The sequence below is a fragment of the Scyliorhinus canicula genome, chromosome 17, assembly GCF_902713615.1.
Source record: "Scyliorhinus canicula chromosome 17, sScyCan1.1, whole genome shotgun sequence".
Taxonomy (NCBI): Eukaryota; Metazoa; Chordata; class Chondrichthyes; order Carcharhiniformes; family Scyliorhinidae; genus Scyliorhinus; species Scyliorhinus canicula.
This window is the reverse complement of record NC_052162.1, coordinates 112,853,499-112,869,572: the sequence shown is the minus strand read 5'-3', so window position 1 is coordinate 112,869,572 and position 16,074 is coordinate 112,853,499. Positions and strand designations below refer to the sequence as shown.

At 52.1% G+C, this 16,074-nt stretch overlaps 2 protein-coding genes across 2 annotated transcripts in view; one reads left to right on the top strand and one right to left on the bottom strand.

Moving 5' to 3' along the window:
* LOC119951527 (oocyte zinc finger protein XlCOF6-like) overlaps positions 1-16,074 on the bottom strand; it is a 94,426-nt gene that overhangs the window by 41,548 nt on the left and 36,804 nt on the right. The window lies entirely within an intron of this gene.
* Positions 14,609-15,521, top strand: LOC119952202 (gastrula zinc finger protein XlCGF7.1-like). Its single transcript, XM_038775824.1, has one exon. The coding sequence runs from the start codon at positions 14,673-14,675 to the stop codon at positions 15,513-15,515; it is 843 nt and encodes a 280-aa protein (XP_038631752.1). The 5' UTR covers positions 14,609-14,672; the 3' UTR covers positions 15,516-15,521.

Sequence of the window (16,074 nt, the reverse complement as noted above, 5' to 3'; positions counted from 1 at the left end):
GCCGTTGCCATAGGCTCCATGCAGCCACATCATTGGGCACTGACGCATGCCGGGCCCTGAATTCCCGGTGCTATGGGCAGTGCTGCGGCTACTGCCTCTTTTGCCGTCTCAAACGCCTTCTGTTGTTCGGGGCCCCATTCAAATAGAGTCTTCTTGCGGGTGACAGAATAAATCAGTCGCAGGAGAGCACTGAAATGGGGAATATGTCTGCGCCACAAATTTCTGAGCGTCGGTTTTGTTCGTTGGGGCAGTCACCTCCATGATCTTGTTCAGGGATGATTTTGTTCCCTTTAGTCCACAGGATGCCCCCAAAACTGAACTGCTCGGGAGGCCCCAAAACTGAACTGCTCGGGAGGCCCCAAAACTGAACTGCTAAGGAGGCCCCAAAACCGAACTGCTCGGGAGGGCCCAAAACCGAACTGCTCGGGAGGGCCCAAAACCGAACTGCTCGGGAGGGCCCAAAACCGAACTGCTCGGGAGGGCCCAAAACCGAACTGCTCGGGAGGGCCCAAAACCGAACTGCTCCTGAGGGCCCAAAACCGAACTGCTCGGGAGGGCCCAAAACCGAACTGCTCGGGAGGGCCCAAAACCGAACTGCTCGGGAGGGCCCAAAACCAAACTGCTCGGGAGGGCCCAAAACCGAACTGCTCGGGAGGGCCCAAAACCGAACTGCTCGGGAGGGCCCAAAACCAAACTGCTCCTGAGGGCCCAAAACGGAACTGCTCGGGAGGGCCCAAAACGGAACTGCTCGGGAGGGCCCAAAACGGAACTGCTCGGGAGAGCCCAAAACGGAACTGCTCGGGAGGGCCCAAAACGGAACTGCTCGGGAGGGCCCAAAACGGAACTGCTCGGGAGGGCCCAAAACGGAAATGCTCGGGAGGGCCCAAAACGGAACTGCTCGGGAGGGCCCAAAACGGAACTGCTCGGGAGGGCCCAAAACGGAACTGCTCGGGAGGGCCCAAAACGGAACTGCCCCGGACACCCGTGTACCTTTCACATGCTGCACCAGCGTAGCCAAGGCTTCAGCCACAGCTTCTTCTGTCGGTCCCCGTATGTCATATAATGTGCTATCTGCATTTGGGTGGGCCAGAGTACACATCTCGATGTCCGGAGCCACCAGACCATGACAAAGAGTTGGTCTACGGGCAGCATGGTAGCACAGTGGATAGCACCGTTGCTTCACAGCACCAAGGTCCCGGGTTCGATTCCCAGCTTGGGTCATGTGCAGAGTCTGCATGTTCTCCCCGTGTCTGCGTGGGTTTCCTCCGGATGCTCCGGTTTCCTCCCACAAGCCCCGAAAAACGTGCTTGTTAGGTGAATTGGACATTCTGAATTCTCCCTCCGTGTACCCGAACAGGCGCCGGAATGTGGCGACTAGGGACTTTTCACAGTAGCTTCTTTGCTGTGCTAATGTAAGCCTACTTGTGACACTGAGAAAGATTATTGTTATTATCGCAACAATGCCAGACGCATTGCCAATGATAAGGGAGGAACATACTTGTTTAACTGTCAGTAGTCCACAGTCGTTCCAGTTGCGGCTATGCGGAGCTAAGCCGCACGTTCAGCAGCTCCCACCAGGAACGGACTTTTGGGCTCTTTTAAGGGCCCCCAGCGGTACTTGCTCGGTGGTTCCCGACGTGGGAAGGTGTCTGCAGCGGATCCCCAGTGGTCTATGGTCTGGACCAGGAGTGGGGCCAGCAAAATAGCAGTGGCAGGGCCTAAGAAAAAGCGAGGGAAGAGAATCAAGATGGCGGCCGGCGGAGGCCTCGAGAAATGGGGGCAATGGGCGCAGGTGCAGCAGGAGACTCTCCAGCGGTGTTTTCGGGAGCTAATAGTGGAGCTGCTGGACTCGCTGAAGGCGAATACAGACAAGCTGCTGGCAACGCAGACAGCCCAGTGGGTGGAGATCCGGGAGGTCCGACAACAAGCCTCCAAAAGAGTGGATGAGGCCGCGGCCCTCGCGGTAAAAGTGGAGATGCACGAGGCGCTCCATAAGAAGTGGCAGGAGCGGTTCGAGGAGATGGAGAACCGGTCGAGGCGGAAAAATTTGCGGATCCTGGGCCTCACGGAGGGGCTGGAGGGGTCAGACCTGGGGGCCTATGTGGTCATTTTGCTGAACTCGCTGATGGGAGCTGGGTCCTTCCAGGGCCCCTGGAGCTGGAGGGGGCCCGCAGAATACTGGCCAGGAGGCCCAAGCTGAATGAGCCACCACGGGCGGTGCTGGTGTGGTTCCACCGGTTCGTTGACCGAGAGTGCGTGCTTAGGTGGGCCAAGAAGGAGCGGAGCAGCAAGTGGGAGAACATGGTAGTGCGGATCTACCAGGACTGGAGTGCGGAGGTGACTAAGCGGAGGGCCGGGTATAACCGGACGAAGGCGGTGCTCCACAGAAAGAGTGTGAAGTTTGGCATGTTACAGCCAGCGCATCTGTGGGCCACTTTCAAGGACTGGGACTTTTATTTTGAGTCCCCGGAGGAGGTGTGGGCCTTTGTGCGGGCCGAGAAGGTGGACTCTGACTGAGGGTCGGCGGTTTGTAAATAACTGTGTTAACCTTTGGTGGGAAGGGTCTCTGTTTTATGCTGTTTCATGCTGTTTTAAGCTGGTTGTGTGTTGTTTCTGGGGTGGGTGGGGTACTGTCTCTTTTGCGTGGGCGGGGTCGGGCAGGGGGAAAGCGATGTTGGGAGGGGTCGGAGGTGTGGCGGGAGCTGCCGGGGTCAGCAGAAGTTAGCTGGCTCACGGGAGTGCTACGGAGGGAGTAACGCGGCTGGGAGGGGTCCTAGCCTGGGGGGATTGGGGGGGGGGGGGGGGGGGGGGGCAGGGATACCGGGTTGCTGCTGAAATGGCCAGGAAGGATCTGGAGTATGCAGGGGGGGCTGGGGTGGGGGTTTGCCGCCGTGGGGAACGGGCCGAGCGGGGGGCGCTGGCCTGGGGCGGGCAGGGGATGGGTTATGGCTAGTCGGCAGGAGAGGGGGCAGGGAGCCCTCTGATCCGGCTGATAACTTGGAATGTGAGGGGGCTGAATGGGCCTGTAAAACGGGCCTGTGTGTTTACGCACCTGAAGGGGCTGAAGGCGGACGTGGCTATGCTCCAGGATACACACCTGAAGGTGGCGGACCAGGTTAGACTGAGGAAGGGCTGGGTAGGCCAGGTGTTTCATTCGGGGCTGGATGCAAAAAAATCAGGGGGGGGGGGGTGGCGATTTTGGTGGGAAAAAGGGTGTCGTTTGAGGCGTCAAAGTAGCTGGCCGACAGTGGCGGGAGGTATGTGATGGTGAGCGGTAAGTTGCAAGGGGAGCGGGTGGTGCTGGTGAACGTCTATGCCCCAAATTGGGACGATGCGGGTTTTATGCGGCGCATGCTGGGCCGCATTCCGGATCTAGATACTGGGAGGGGGGACTTTAACACAGTGCTGGATCCCCCATTAGGTCGATCCATGTCCAGGACGGGCAGGAGGCCTGCGGCGGCTAAGGTGTTGAGGGGGTTTATGGACCAGATGGGAGGGGTGGATCCTTGGAGGATCGCGAGGCCAAGGGCCAGGGAGTATTCATTTTTCTCCCACGTGCATAAAGCCTATTCCCAGATTGATTTTTTTGTTCTGAGCAGGGGGCTGATTTCGAGGGTGGAGGATGCCGAGTATTCGGCCATAGTCATTTCGGACCATGCCCTGCACTGGGTAGACCTTGAGCTGGGGGAGGAGAGGGACCAGTGCCCGCTCTGGCGTCTGGAGGTGGGGCTGCTGGCGGATGAGGAGGTGGGCGGGCGGGGTTCGGTGGTGTATCAAGAGGTACTTAGAGGCCAATGATAATGGGGAGGTCCGGGTGGGGACGGTTTGGGAGGCATTGAAGGCGGTGGTTAGGGGGGAGTTGATTTCCATCCGAGCCCATGGGGAGAGGGGAGAGCAAAGAGAGAGGGAGAGGTTGGTGGGGGAGATGGTGAGGGTGGACAGGATGCTCCGGAGGAGGGACTGCTGAGGGAGCGACCTAACCTTCAGGCCAACTTCGACTTGCTGACCACCGGAAAGGCGGAGGCTCAGTGGAGGAAGGCACAGGGAGCGGTGTACGAATATGGGGAGAAGGCGAGTAGGATGCTGGCGCATCAGCTCCATAAGCGAGACGCAGCCAGGGAGATTGGTGGAGTGACGGATAGGGGAGGTAATGTGGTGCGAAGGGGGATGGATATTAATGCGGTCTTCAAGGACTTTTATGGGAATTGTACCGGTCCGGGGGGAATGGGGCGCTTTTTGGACAGGCTGAGATTTCCGAAGGTGGAAGAGGGACAGGTGGAGGGGCTGGGGGCGCCGATTGAGCTGGAGGAGCTGGTCAAAGGGATAGGCAGCACGCAGTCGGGGAAGGCGCCGGGGCCGGATGGGTTTCCGGTCGAATTTTACAAAATGTACGCAGATCTGCTGGGCCCCCTGTTGGCTAGGACCTTTAACGAGGCAAGGGAGGGGGGGCCCTTTGCCCCCAACTATGTCACGGGCGCTGATCTCCTTGATCCTTAAACGGGACAAGGACCCCCTGCAGTGTGGATCACATAGGCCGATCCCGCTGCTAAATGTAGACGCCAAGCTGCTGGCAAAGATCTTAGCTACAAGGATAGAGGACTGTGTGCCGGGGGTCATTCATGAGGACCAGACTGGGTATGTGAAGGGAAGGCAGCTGAACATCAATATACGTAGGCTTCTGAATGTTATAATGATGCCGGCAGTAGAAGGGGAGGCAGAGATAGTGGTAGTATTAGACGCGGAGAAGGCCTTTGATAGGGTTGAGTGGGGGTACTTGTGGGAGGTGCTGGAAAGGTTTGGGTTCGGGGAGGGGTTTGTCAGTTGGGTGAGGCGGTTATATGAGGCCCGATAGCGAGTGTTGCCACGAATAGGAGGAGATCGGAGTACTTTCGGTTGTACCGGGGGACCAGGCAGGGGTGTCCCCTGTCCACCTTGCTCTTTGCGTTGGCAATTGAGCCCCTGGCCATGGCGCTGAGGGAGTCGAGGAATTGGAGGGGTCTGGTGCGGGGTGGGGAGGAGCACCAAGTGTCACTTTACGCAGATGACTTGTTGCTATATGTGGCGGACCCAGTGGAGGGAATGCCGGAGGTGATGAAGAATCTTAGGGAATTTGGGGGCTTTTCTGGGTACAAGCTCAACCTGGGTAAGAGTGAGCTGTTCGTCGTGCACCCGGGGAATCAAGAGGAGGGGATTGGTAGGCTCCCACTGAAAAGGGCAGGGAGGAGCTTTCGGTACCTGGGAGTCCAGGTGGCTAGGAGCTGGGGGGCCCTACACAAACTTAACCTCACAAGGCTGGTGGAGCAAATGGGGGAGCAGCTTAAAAGATGGGACATGTTGCCGCTGTCACTGGCGGGCAGGGTGCAGTCCGTCAAGATGACGGTGCTCCCGAGGTTTTTGTTCCTGTTCCAGTGCCTCCCCATCCTTATCCCGAAGGCCTTTTTTAGGAGGGTCAACAGGAGTATTACAGGATTTGTATGGGCGCATGGGACTCCGAGGGTGAGAAGGGTGTTTTTGGATTGGTCTGGCGTTGCCCAACCTCTGTGGGTACTATTGGGCTGCCAATGCAGCGATGGTGCATAAGTGGGTAATGGACAGGGCAGGGGCAGCATGGAAGAGGATGGAGATGGCGTCCTGCGTGGGCACGAGCCTGGAGGCGCTGGTAACGGCGCCGTTGCCGCTCCCTCCAACGAGGTATACCACGAGCCCGGTGGTGGCGGCTACCCTCAAAACTTGGGGGCAATGGAGACGGCATAGGGGGAGGTGGGGTGCTCGATAGAGTCCCCGATACGGGGGAACCACCAGTTTGTTCCAGGGAGCATCGATGACGGGTTTCTTGGCTGGCACAGGGTAGGTATTAGGAGGTTGAGGGACCTGTTTGTGGATGGGAGGTTTGCGAGCCTGGGTGCGTTAGAGGGGAAGTTTGGGCTCCCCCCGGGAACATGTTTAGGTACATGCAGGTTAGGGCGTTTGCCAGGTGGCAGGTGGAGTGGTCCCTCTGCTGCCCCCACGTGGGGTATGGGACAGGGTGCTCTCGGGGGTGTGGGTTGGAGGAGGGAGGATTTCGGACATGTACCACGTTATGCAGGAGGTAGACGAGGCCTCGGTGGAGGAGCTGAAGGGTAAATGGGAAGAGGAGCTGGGTGAGGAGATTGAGGAGGGGACGTGGACGGATGCCCTGGAGAGAGTGAATTCCTCCTCTTCCTGTGCAAGGCTTAGCCTCATACAGTTCAAGGTGCTGCATAGGGCCCACATGACGGGGACAAGGATGAGTAGGTTTTACGGGGGCGAAGACAGGTGTGCTAGGTGCTCGGGGAGCCCAGCGAACCATGCCCATCTGTTCTGGGCATGCCCAGCGCTGGGGGAGTTTTGGAAGGGGGTAGCAAGGACGGTGTCGAGGGTGGTAGGATCCAGGGTCAAGCCAGGCTGGGGACTCGCAATTTTTGGGGTAGCAGTGGAGCCGGGAGTGCAGGAGGTGAAAGAGGCCGGTGTTCTGGCCTTTGCGTCCCTAGTAGCCCGGTGGAGGATCTTGCTCCAGTGGAAGGATGCGAGGCCCCCAAGCGTGGAGGCCTGGATCAATGATATGGCGGGGTTCATCAAATTGGAGAGGTGAAATTTGCCCTGAAGGGATCAGTACAGGGTTCTTTAGGCGGTGGCAACCTTTCCTGGACTTCCTGGCGGAACGGTAGGGAAATAGGCCGGCAGCAGCAGCGATGGGGGGGTAGGGAGATGGGGGGGGGGGGGGTAGGGAGAGGGGGGGGGTAGGGAGAGGGGGGTAGGGAGAGGAGGAAGGGAGAAATGTATATATGTGTTTATTGAATATACCGTGTGCTTATCTATTTCTTCTTTCTGTAGTTACTGGGGGGGGGGGGGAAGGGGGGTTGGTTTTGGGGGTTATTGTGTTTTTCTTTTTGTTGTTGTCAATACTGTTTTCTTCTTGTTATTTTTGTTTTTGATATTTTTTGAAAATGTCAATAAAAATTATTTTAAAAAAATAAGTAGTCCACAGTCATCCGCCAGCAGCCGTCTGTTTTTTTCACAGGCCTTACCGGGCTATTAAATGCTGACACAGCAGGTGTCATTATTCCTGCTGTCAACAATCTCTATATTGTGTCTCCAACCTTTTTGGCCCTCCGGGGATAAGGTATTGTTTCATGGTGTCCTGTGAGAATACTTTACAGAAATGGGTGTTTATAAAAAAATCTGTAGTGGATGTACCTTTAAGAAATGGGTGTTTATCAGTGATGTCAGAGTGTGGGTGGAGCTGGGCTGTCTGTCTGCTTTTACTTTCACTTTGGGCTCGCAGCTCCAGGCTGTGTTTAGTTTTGTTTTAGATTTGGAGAAGCTGCAATCACAGCAAGATGTGTATGAATCTCTGCAAGCTAATGAATGTTCATTTGATGATTTCAACGTGGTAACTGTTCTCAGTAGAGAAGTTAAACCTGATGTCTTTCTGTAAAGAGGGTTCTTGTTGTCTTGTGGATGTTGCAAGGAAAGATTAAGAGTTACTTTTAGAGTACTGTATTCTTTGGGGGATTTATTGATGTTGATGGTTGTTAAGATGTTTACTGTGGGTTTATAAAGTGTTAACTGGTTTCATAAAGAAACATTGTTTTAATTTAAAAGTACTGTTCTGTTACATCACACCTGTAAAGTAGGCCCATGTGCTCCCCATAACCACAATCTATTCAAAGTTGTGGGTCAGGTGAACTCCATGATGCACTTTGGGGCTCTCTAAACCCTGGCCCATAACAATGGGCACTACCTGGGAGGATGCTGGTATCACCGGTTCCCACATTGCTTGCCCTACTGTAACGGTAACTGCACGTACCCCAAAGGCAAACTTTCCCATAGGTGTATGCAACGTCAATCCCTTTAATACATCCATGCCTAGAATATTTTCACTTGCCTGATGAAGGAGCTACGCTCCGAAAGCTCGTGATTCCAAACAAACCGGTTGGATAGCCCCACCAAACCCATTTATTGCCATCCTCAGCCGATCAGGATTTCCATGTATAATTGTATTTCTGCACACCGGTATCAAGGAGGGCAGTGCTCTGCTGACTGTTTCCTTTCCGCCAGTACATTGTAATCGGGACGTGTGGCCTCAGCTCTCCGGCAATCTCATGAGACACACATAGCTCAGAGCCTTGGCCACCCTGAATCCCAGGGTTGGCTGGTTGCCAAGGGGACCTATACTCGTCCAGAGAAGGCTATAGTGAGGGTATTCCCCCTCCTCTTATCATTTATCCTCCACATCTGACTTGCTCTCTCTCACCTCCTGACCACCATATTAAAACTCTCTGCGTTGGGTATCCCATCTATCTTTTCTCCAGGCTCCCCTCAATTCAATAAAACCACAAACATTTCCGTCCGAGTCACTCTTCGTTTTCGCATTGCACTCGTCGTCCCTTTCCCCATCTGCGCTGCCCGGGCCTATCTAGGCCTTGACGTCAACATCATCCAACTGTCCTAACAATAATCCTACCCTGTGGAAGTAGTTGAGTCGGAAACGTTAGGGACCTTCAAGCGGCTATTGGATAGGTACATGGATTAGGGCAGAATAATGGAGTGTAGATTAATTTGTTCTTAAGGGCAGCACGGTAGCATTGTGGATAGCACAATTGCTTCACAGCTCCAGGGTCCCAGGTTCGATTCCGGCTTGGGTCGCTGTCTGTGTGGAGTCTACACATCCTCCCAGTGTGTGCGTGGGTTTCCTCCGGGTGCTCCCGTTTCCTCCCACAGTCCAAAGATGTGCAGGTTGGGTCGATTGGCCATGATAAATTTCCCTTAGTGTCCAAAATTCTATGATCTATGATTAATCTAGGACAAAAGTTCGGCACAACATCGTGGGCCGAAGGGCCTGTTCTGTGCTGTATTTCTCTACTCTACTCTACCAGTCCCACTGTCTGTCCCTGGCCTGGTCCCAGGAGCTGCAATAATCATCCCCGTCCGTCCACTCGTATTCCGAGTCGGACAAATACCAAATAATAATCCTTATTAGTGTCACGAGTAGGGTTATTAAAGTTACTGTGAAAAGCCCCTAGTCGCCACATTCGGTGCCTGTTCGGGCACACAGAGGGAAAATTCAGAATGTCTAATTCACCGAACAAGCACGTCTTTTGGGACATCAGGGAGGAAACTGGAGCACCCGGAGGAAACCCAGGCAGACACTGGGAGAATGTGCCGACTCCGCACAGACAGTGACCCAAGCCAGGACTCGAACCTGGGACCCACTGCCATGTCATTAACGTGCACACTTTTACTGGGTCCGTTTGTTCCTGCTCGCACTCCTTTCGCTGTTGTACTGTTGCTAGGCGACATGCTACTTTTTCTTCCTGTTGCTCTGCCCTATCCACCCTTTCCTGAGCCGTTCGTACGGCTTCTGCTAACATTAGCTTTTGGTGTTCAAAGTCCCGGACAGCCACAAGCTATTTTTCATTTTTTGTTTGTACTTCCTTCATCTGCCGACACACACCGTGGAACGCAGTGAGGAGGATCCATCCCATCTGCGGTATACTCCGCTTCCTCCCACTTTCGCTTCACCTCCCCTATCGGGGCTCCCTCCCACTCCATGAGCTCTTTATAAATTTCCGAGACATTTCCCTCCCCCACTCCTATTTTCGACACTATCTTGCCCTGTACCCCTTGGGGCAGCAGGTGCGGAAAGGCCGGAACCTGTCGCTGCTCAAAGTTCCTCGCCTGCAAGTAGCAGAACCCATCCCCACCGGGCAGCTCAAACTCCTCCTGCAGTTCCTCCAAACACGGAAAGACCCCATCAATAAACAAGTCCCCAAACCGCTCAATCCCAGCTCGCAGCCACCCCCAAACCCCCCCCGTGCAAACCGGTGGTTACCAGAAATTGGTGCCCATACCGTCACCCCCTCCAACCCTATATGCTTCTGCCACTGACCCCACACCCTCAGGATAGCAACTACTACCGGGCTTGTGGAGTACTGAGCCAGCGAGAACAGCAGAGACTCCGCTAAAATGCCCCTAAACCTGTGCCCCTACATAAGGCCGCCTCCACCTACTCCCACATCGACCCCTCCCCCACTACACACTTCCTGACCATTGCTGTGTTCGCCGCCCAATCGTAGTTTCTAAAATTCGGTAGACCCTGCTCCAGCAACACCTTCTTTACCCACGGGGTTTACCCGCATTCACCCTCTTACAGAAAGCCTTGCGAATAAAAATGGGCAGGCACTGAAATATTAACAAAACCCTCGGGAGAACCATCATTTTCACTGCCTGCACCCTCCCCGCCAGTGACAACAGGAGCATGTCCCACCTTCTGAAGTCCCCCTTCATCTGCTCCACCAACCGAGCCAGATAACAAATTAGCTATTGAGCAGAAACCGTCCTGGAACACAGAAGGTCTCAGGTTCAGGCTCCTTAGGTTTCTGTCCCTTTCTCTAAGACATTGTTGCCAAATCCTGTTTCCAAGTGTCCTGGATTACTCCAAGGATTCTTTATGATTTGGACATGATGTAATAAGGAGAACAACAACAGAAGTTTGTCTACTCTACTTAATTGATAAGAATAATAGGATAAGAATATTATAAGAATATAATATTGGGGATATAAAACAAGAATATAAAACAATAACCTCACGCCCTTCTGCTTGTCGGGGACCCCTGGGTTGACGGAGGCTTCGAGATTCGGCTCCTGGCACCTGTTGCGACTCTGGTCCAAGGTGAAGTACCGCGAACAAGCAGAAGAACCTCTCAGATATACAGTGGAATAAACAAGTCTGATAATAGTCAGCAAAATACATGAGAACGCCTTTCTCTCATGTTCCAGTAAACTTTCTAACTGTGGAAGGCTGCCACGTATTCGCACAGTGAGCAGAATCAAGGCTGCCCAGCATTCTCTCAGGGGAATCAGTAACCCATTCCCGACACTATGGTGCAAGTGTCCTTGTGTCTCTCAAGGTCAATCAGTTGAAGGCTCAGACGAAACAGTCTCTCCCCGCTGTGAATGGTGTGGTGTTTTTTCAGGCTGTGAATCTGGTTAAAGCTCTTTCCAGTCAGTTCACTGGAACACTCTCACTCGGATGTGTGTCTGTGTGTCTCGGTGCTTTTCCAGTCACACCAATGTTCAAAGCCTTCTGACACAGACAGACAAACATTTCTCCTTTTAGATTCAGCTCCCATGAAATTGAGTGACTTTTTCAGATTCTGATGTTTGGTTTGAGATTTCTGTCTGTAAATCCTCCTGTAAAAGGAGTTTACAAAGGGTGTCAGTACAGGAAAGAAACTCAGACCAGACAATTCTAGTTTTGATGGACCATTCTTTCCTTTTGTTTCCCAAACAGTGTAAATCTCCACCCCACACACTCTCCCTCCATTCTCACTCTGTTGTATCTAATATTCACCCTCCCAATTCTGCTGAAGGTGCTGATTCAGGCTGATTGACAGATCCCTGCTCACTGCTTCCTGTCCTGGACACAGACCTGAAAATCTTCATGCAGGCTGCCAGACAGATATATATCTATATGCCTGGCCTAAAAATATGTAAGAAGTCTTACAACACCAGGTTAAAGTCCAACAGGTTTGTTTCAAACACGAGCTTTCGGAGCACGGCTCCTTCTTCAGGTGAATGGAAAGGCTTGTTCCAGAAATGTTTATATAGACACAGTCAGAGATGCCCCGGAATGCGAGCACCTGCAGGCAATCAAATCATCAAAGATGCAGAGAGAGAGGTAACTCCAGGTTAAAGAGGTGTGAATTGTCCCAAGCCAGTTCAGTCGGTAGGCCTCTGCAAGTCCAGGCTTGTTGGTGGGGGCCGAATGTAATGCGACATGAATCCCAGATCCCGGTTGAGTCCGCATTCATGCGTGCGGAACTTAGCTATAAGTTTTTGCTCAGCAATTTTGCGTTGTCGCGTCTCCTGAAGGCCTCCTTGTAGAATGCTGACCCGGAGATCAGAGGCTGAATGTCCTTGACTGCTGAAGTGTTCCCCAACTGGAAGGGAACAGTCCTGCCTGTTGATAGTCGCACGATGCCCGTTTATTCGTTGTCGCAGTGTCTGCATGGTCTCGCCAATGTACCACGCTTCGGGACATCCTTTCCTGCAGCGTATGAGGTAGACTACATTGGTCGAGTCGCACGAGTATGCGCCGCGACATGCCAGATCATCGACATGGACACCACCATTACACGTGGAAACACCACCCACCAGGTACGCGGCGCATACTCGTGCGACTCGACCAATGTCGTCTACCTCATACGCTGCAGGAAAGGATGTCCCGAAGCGTGGTACATTGGCGAGACCATGCAGACACTGCGACAACGAATAAACGGGCATCGTGCGACTATCAACAGGCAGGACTGTTCCCTTCCAGTTGGGGAACACTTCAGCAGTCAAGGACATTCAGCCTCTGATCTCCGGGTCAGCATTCTACAAGGAGGCCTTCAGGAGACGCGACAACGCAAAATTGCTGAGCAAAAACTTATAGCTAAGTTCCGCACGCATGAATGCGGACTCAACCGGGATCTGGGATTCATGTCGCATTACATTCGGCCCCCACCAACAAGCCTGGACTTGCAGAGGCCTACCGACTGAACTGGCTTGGGACAATTCACACCTCTTTAACCTGGAGTTACCTCTCTCTCTGCATCTTTGATGATTTGATTGCCTGCAGGTGCTCGCATTCCGGGGCGTCTCTGACTGTGTCTATATAAACATTTCTGGAACAAGCCTTTCCATTCACCTGAAGAAGGAGCCGTGCTCCGAAAGCTCGTGTTTGAAACAAACCTGTTGGACTTTAACCTGGTGTTGTAAGACTTCTTACTGTGCTCACCCCAGTCCAACGCCGGCATCTCCACATCATGGCTAAAAATATGTGTAATGGATAATGATTCAGTTGATGAAGTTACAGCAGAATGTTCCTTTAAGTCCACAATTGAAGGTCAGAATGAGAAAAGAAATGGAAAGAGAGAGAAAAGAAAGTGTTTTACTCCCAGATGTTGGAGACAGGAGGACGTTTCCGTCTGTGTGAAGCTCGATCTCATTCATTGGCAGAGGAGCACGTATTCCATTGGTCAGTGTCCCTCATGGAAACATTAAGGGGGCGTGGCCCGGGGACAAGGTTTCCAGGCAACCGGCTGACGGCTCCGGCCAGAGTGAGAACCCGCTTAGTGATTTCCCCTCCCCCCTATCCGGGATTGCGCATGTCCAACGAAGAGGGGAAGTTGCGTATGTACCAGAGTGAGTCTATCCCCGGACCTGCCTGTGCAGTGTTGACCAATCGGCAGGCTTGGAGGACCGGAAGGACTCTGGTCCTCCAGTCAATCAGAGCGCGGGCTTTGTGTGAATGACGATTGAGCTTCACAGACTGAAATCTCCTCCTGTCTCTAACATCTGCTAGTAAAACTCTTTCTTTTCTCATTCTCACCTTCAATTGGTCACTTGCAGCAACTGAAGGGAAAGGAAGTGAATCCAGGGAGGGTGCAGACTCCGGAAAGCTTGGCCCAGGCCTCTCTCTCTCTTAAAGACATTGCCATCCTTTGCTCCCTCAGCTTGACACATTTATTTGTCTGGCTAAAAGGATGGTCTCTTTCCCAATGTTCACAATTAAAGGGCTGGTTTCCCCAGGAGATGCTGACATTTAAGGGTACAGTAAATTGTTTTTGGACAGAGATGTGTCTTGTGTTATATGGTAAATATTAGATATATTATTTATAGTTTTATTCACATTTATTATTATTTCTAGTCTTGTAATATGTACTGTAGTTATGTTATATATTTCCAGTCACTGAGTTATTGCAGCACAGAAGGAGTCCCTTGGATACTGCAAGTCGATGCCGACTATCTGTCGAGCAATTCTGTCAGTCTCGAGTGGATCCCATTCTGTAACCCTGCAGCATCCATCCAATTTCATTTCAAAATGATTGATCATCTCTGCTTGACTCCCCTCATGGGCAACAAGTTGAAGACCAAGAACATTGACAACCTCCCTGTAACCAACTGAAACAATTGTATCCATTAAACATGTTTTAGTCCACTAATATACACATGGCAGCCTGCATGAAGATTTTCAGATCCCTATGTCCAGGACAGGAACAGTGAGCATGGATCTGTCAATCAGCCTGAATCAGCACCTTCAGGGGAATTGGGAGGGTGAATATTAGATACAGCAGAGTGAGAATGGAGGGGAGTGTGTGGGATGAAGATTTACAGTATTGGGTAATACTGTAAGAGAAGAAAAAATGTTCCATAGGAACTCGAATTGTCTGTTCTGAATTTCTTTCCTGGACTGTCAGTGATAACTTTTGTAAACTCCTTTTACAGGATATTAGAAAGAGAGGATTTACAGACAGAAATCTCAAACCAAACGTCATGTCAAGATCTGATAGTTCATCAGGACCTTAATATCATCGGCCTTTGAATCTAGGAGAAATGTTTGTCTGTTCTGTCTACTTGAGAAGATTTTATACATCAGTGTGACTGGAAAAGCACCGAGACACACACACACACCCGAGTGAGAGTGTTCCAGAGCACTGACTGTGGAAAGAGCTTTAACCAGTTACACAGCCTGAAAAAGTATTACACCATTCACGGAAGGGGAGGAGGGGGGGAGGAGGGGGGGGGGGGGGGGGGGGGCAAACATATGTTCTGTGTGATACTTCAACTGATTGTCTAACCTTGAGAGACGCAAGGAAATTCGCACCATGGAGAAACAGTGGAATTGTGGGGACTGTGGGAAAGGATTTAGGTACCCATCTGAGCTGGAAATTCATCGACGCAGTCACACAGGGACAAGGCCATTCACCTGCTCTGTGTGTAGGAAGGGATTCAGTGATTCATCCAACCTGCGGTCACACCAACGAGTTCACACTGGGGAGAGGCCTTTCACCTGTTCTGTGTGTGGGAAGAGATTCAGCCGTTCATCCCGACTGCTGACACACCAGAGAGTTCACACCGGGGAGAGGCCATTCACCTGCTCTGTGTGTGGAAAGGGATTCACTCGGTTACCCAATCTGCTGAGCCACAATGTCACTCATACCCAGGAGAGACCCTTTAAATGTTCTGACTGTGGGAGTGGCTTCAAAAGCACTCGGAACCTGATGATTCACCAGCGCATTCACACCGAAGAGAGACCGTTCAGCTGTGCTGAATGCGCAAAGAGGTTTAGAACGTCATCCACACTGCGGAGACACCAGCGAGTTCATACCAGGGAGAGGCCATTCACCTGCTCTGACTGTGGGATGGGATTCCCTCGGTCATCCCACCTGCAGACACACCAGCGAGTTCACACTGGGGAGAAGCCGTTCACCTGCTCTCAGTGTGGGAAGGGATTCACTCAGTTAGCCAATCTGCTGACACACCAGCGAGTTCACACTGGGGAGAAGCCATTCACCTGCTCTCAGTGTGGGAAGGGATTCATTCAGTTATCCAGCCTACGGACACACCAACTAATTCACACTGGGGAGAGGCCCTTCACGTGCTCAGTGTGTGGGAAGGGATTCACTCGGTCAACACCCCTGCTGAGACACCAGCAGGTTCATAAATGATGACACATTGGATTTTGCTGTTGTTGCTATTAATCATTAAATTTAGATTTAGATTTATTGTCTCGTGTACAGTGAAAAGTATTGTTCTGCAAACAAACCAGGCAGATCATTCCATACATAAAAAACATAGGACACATGGTAAATACATAGACATAGGCATTGGGTGAAGCATACAGAGTATAGTGCAAGAACAATAGAGAAGATGCATGGAGAGTTCAGTCCATAAGAGGGTCATTCAGGAGTCTGGTTAGTGCGGGGAAGAAGCTGTTTTTGAATCTGTTGGTGTGTGTTCTCAGACTTTTGAATCTTCTGTCCAATGAAAAAGGTTGAAAGAGAGAGTAATCCGGTTGGGAGGGACCTTTGATTATGCTGCCCATTTTCCCAAGGCTGCGTGAGGTATAGACAGAATCAATGGATGGGAGGCATGTTTGTGTGATGGACGGGGCTGTGTTCACGACTCTCTGTAGTTTCCTACGGTCTTAGGCCGAGCAGTTTCCATACCAAGCTGTGATGCAGCCAGATAGGATGCTTTAGAACATAGACATTGAACAGTACAGCA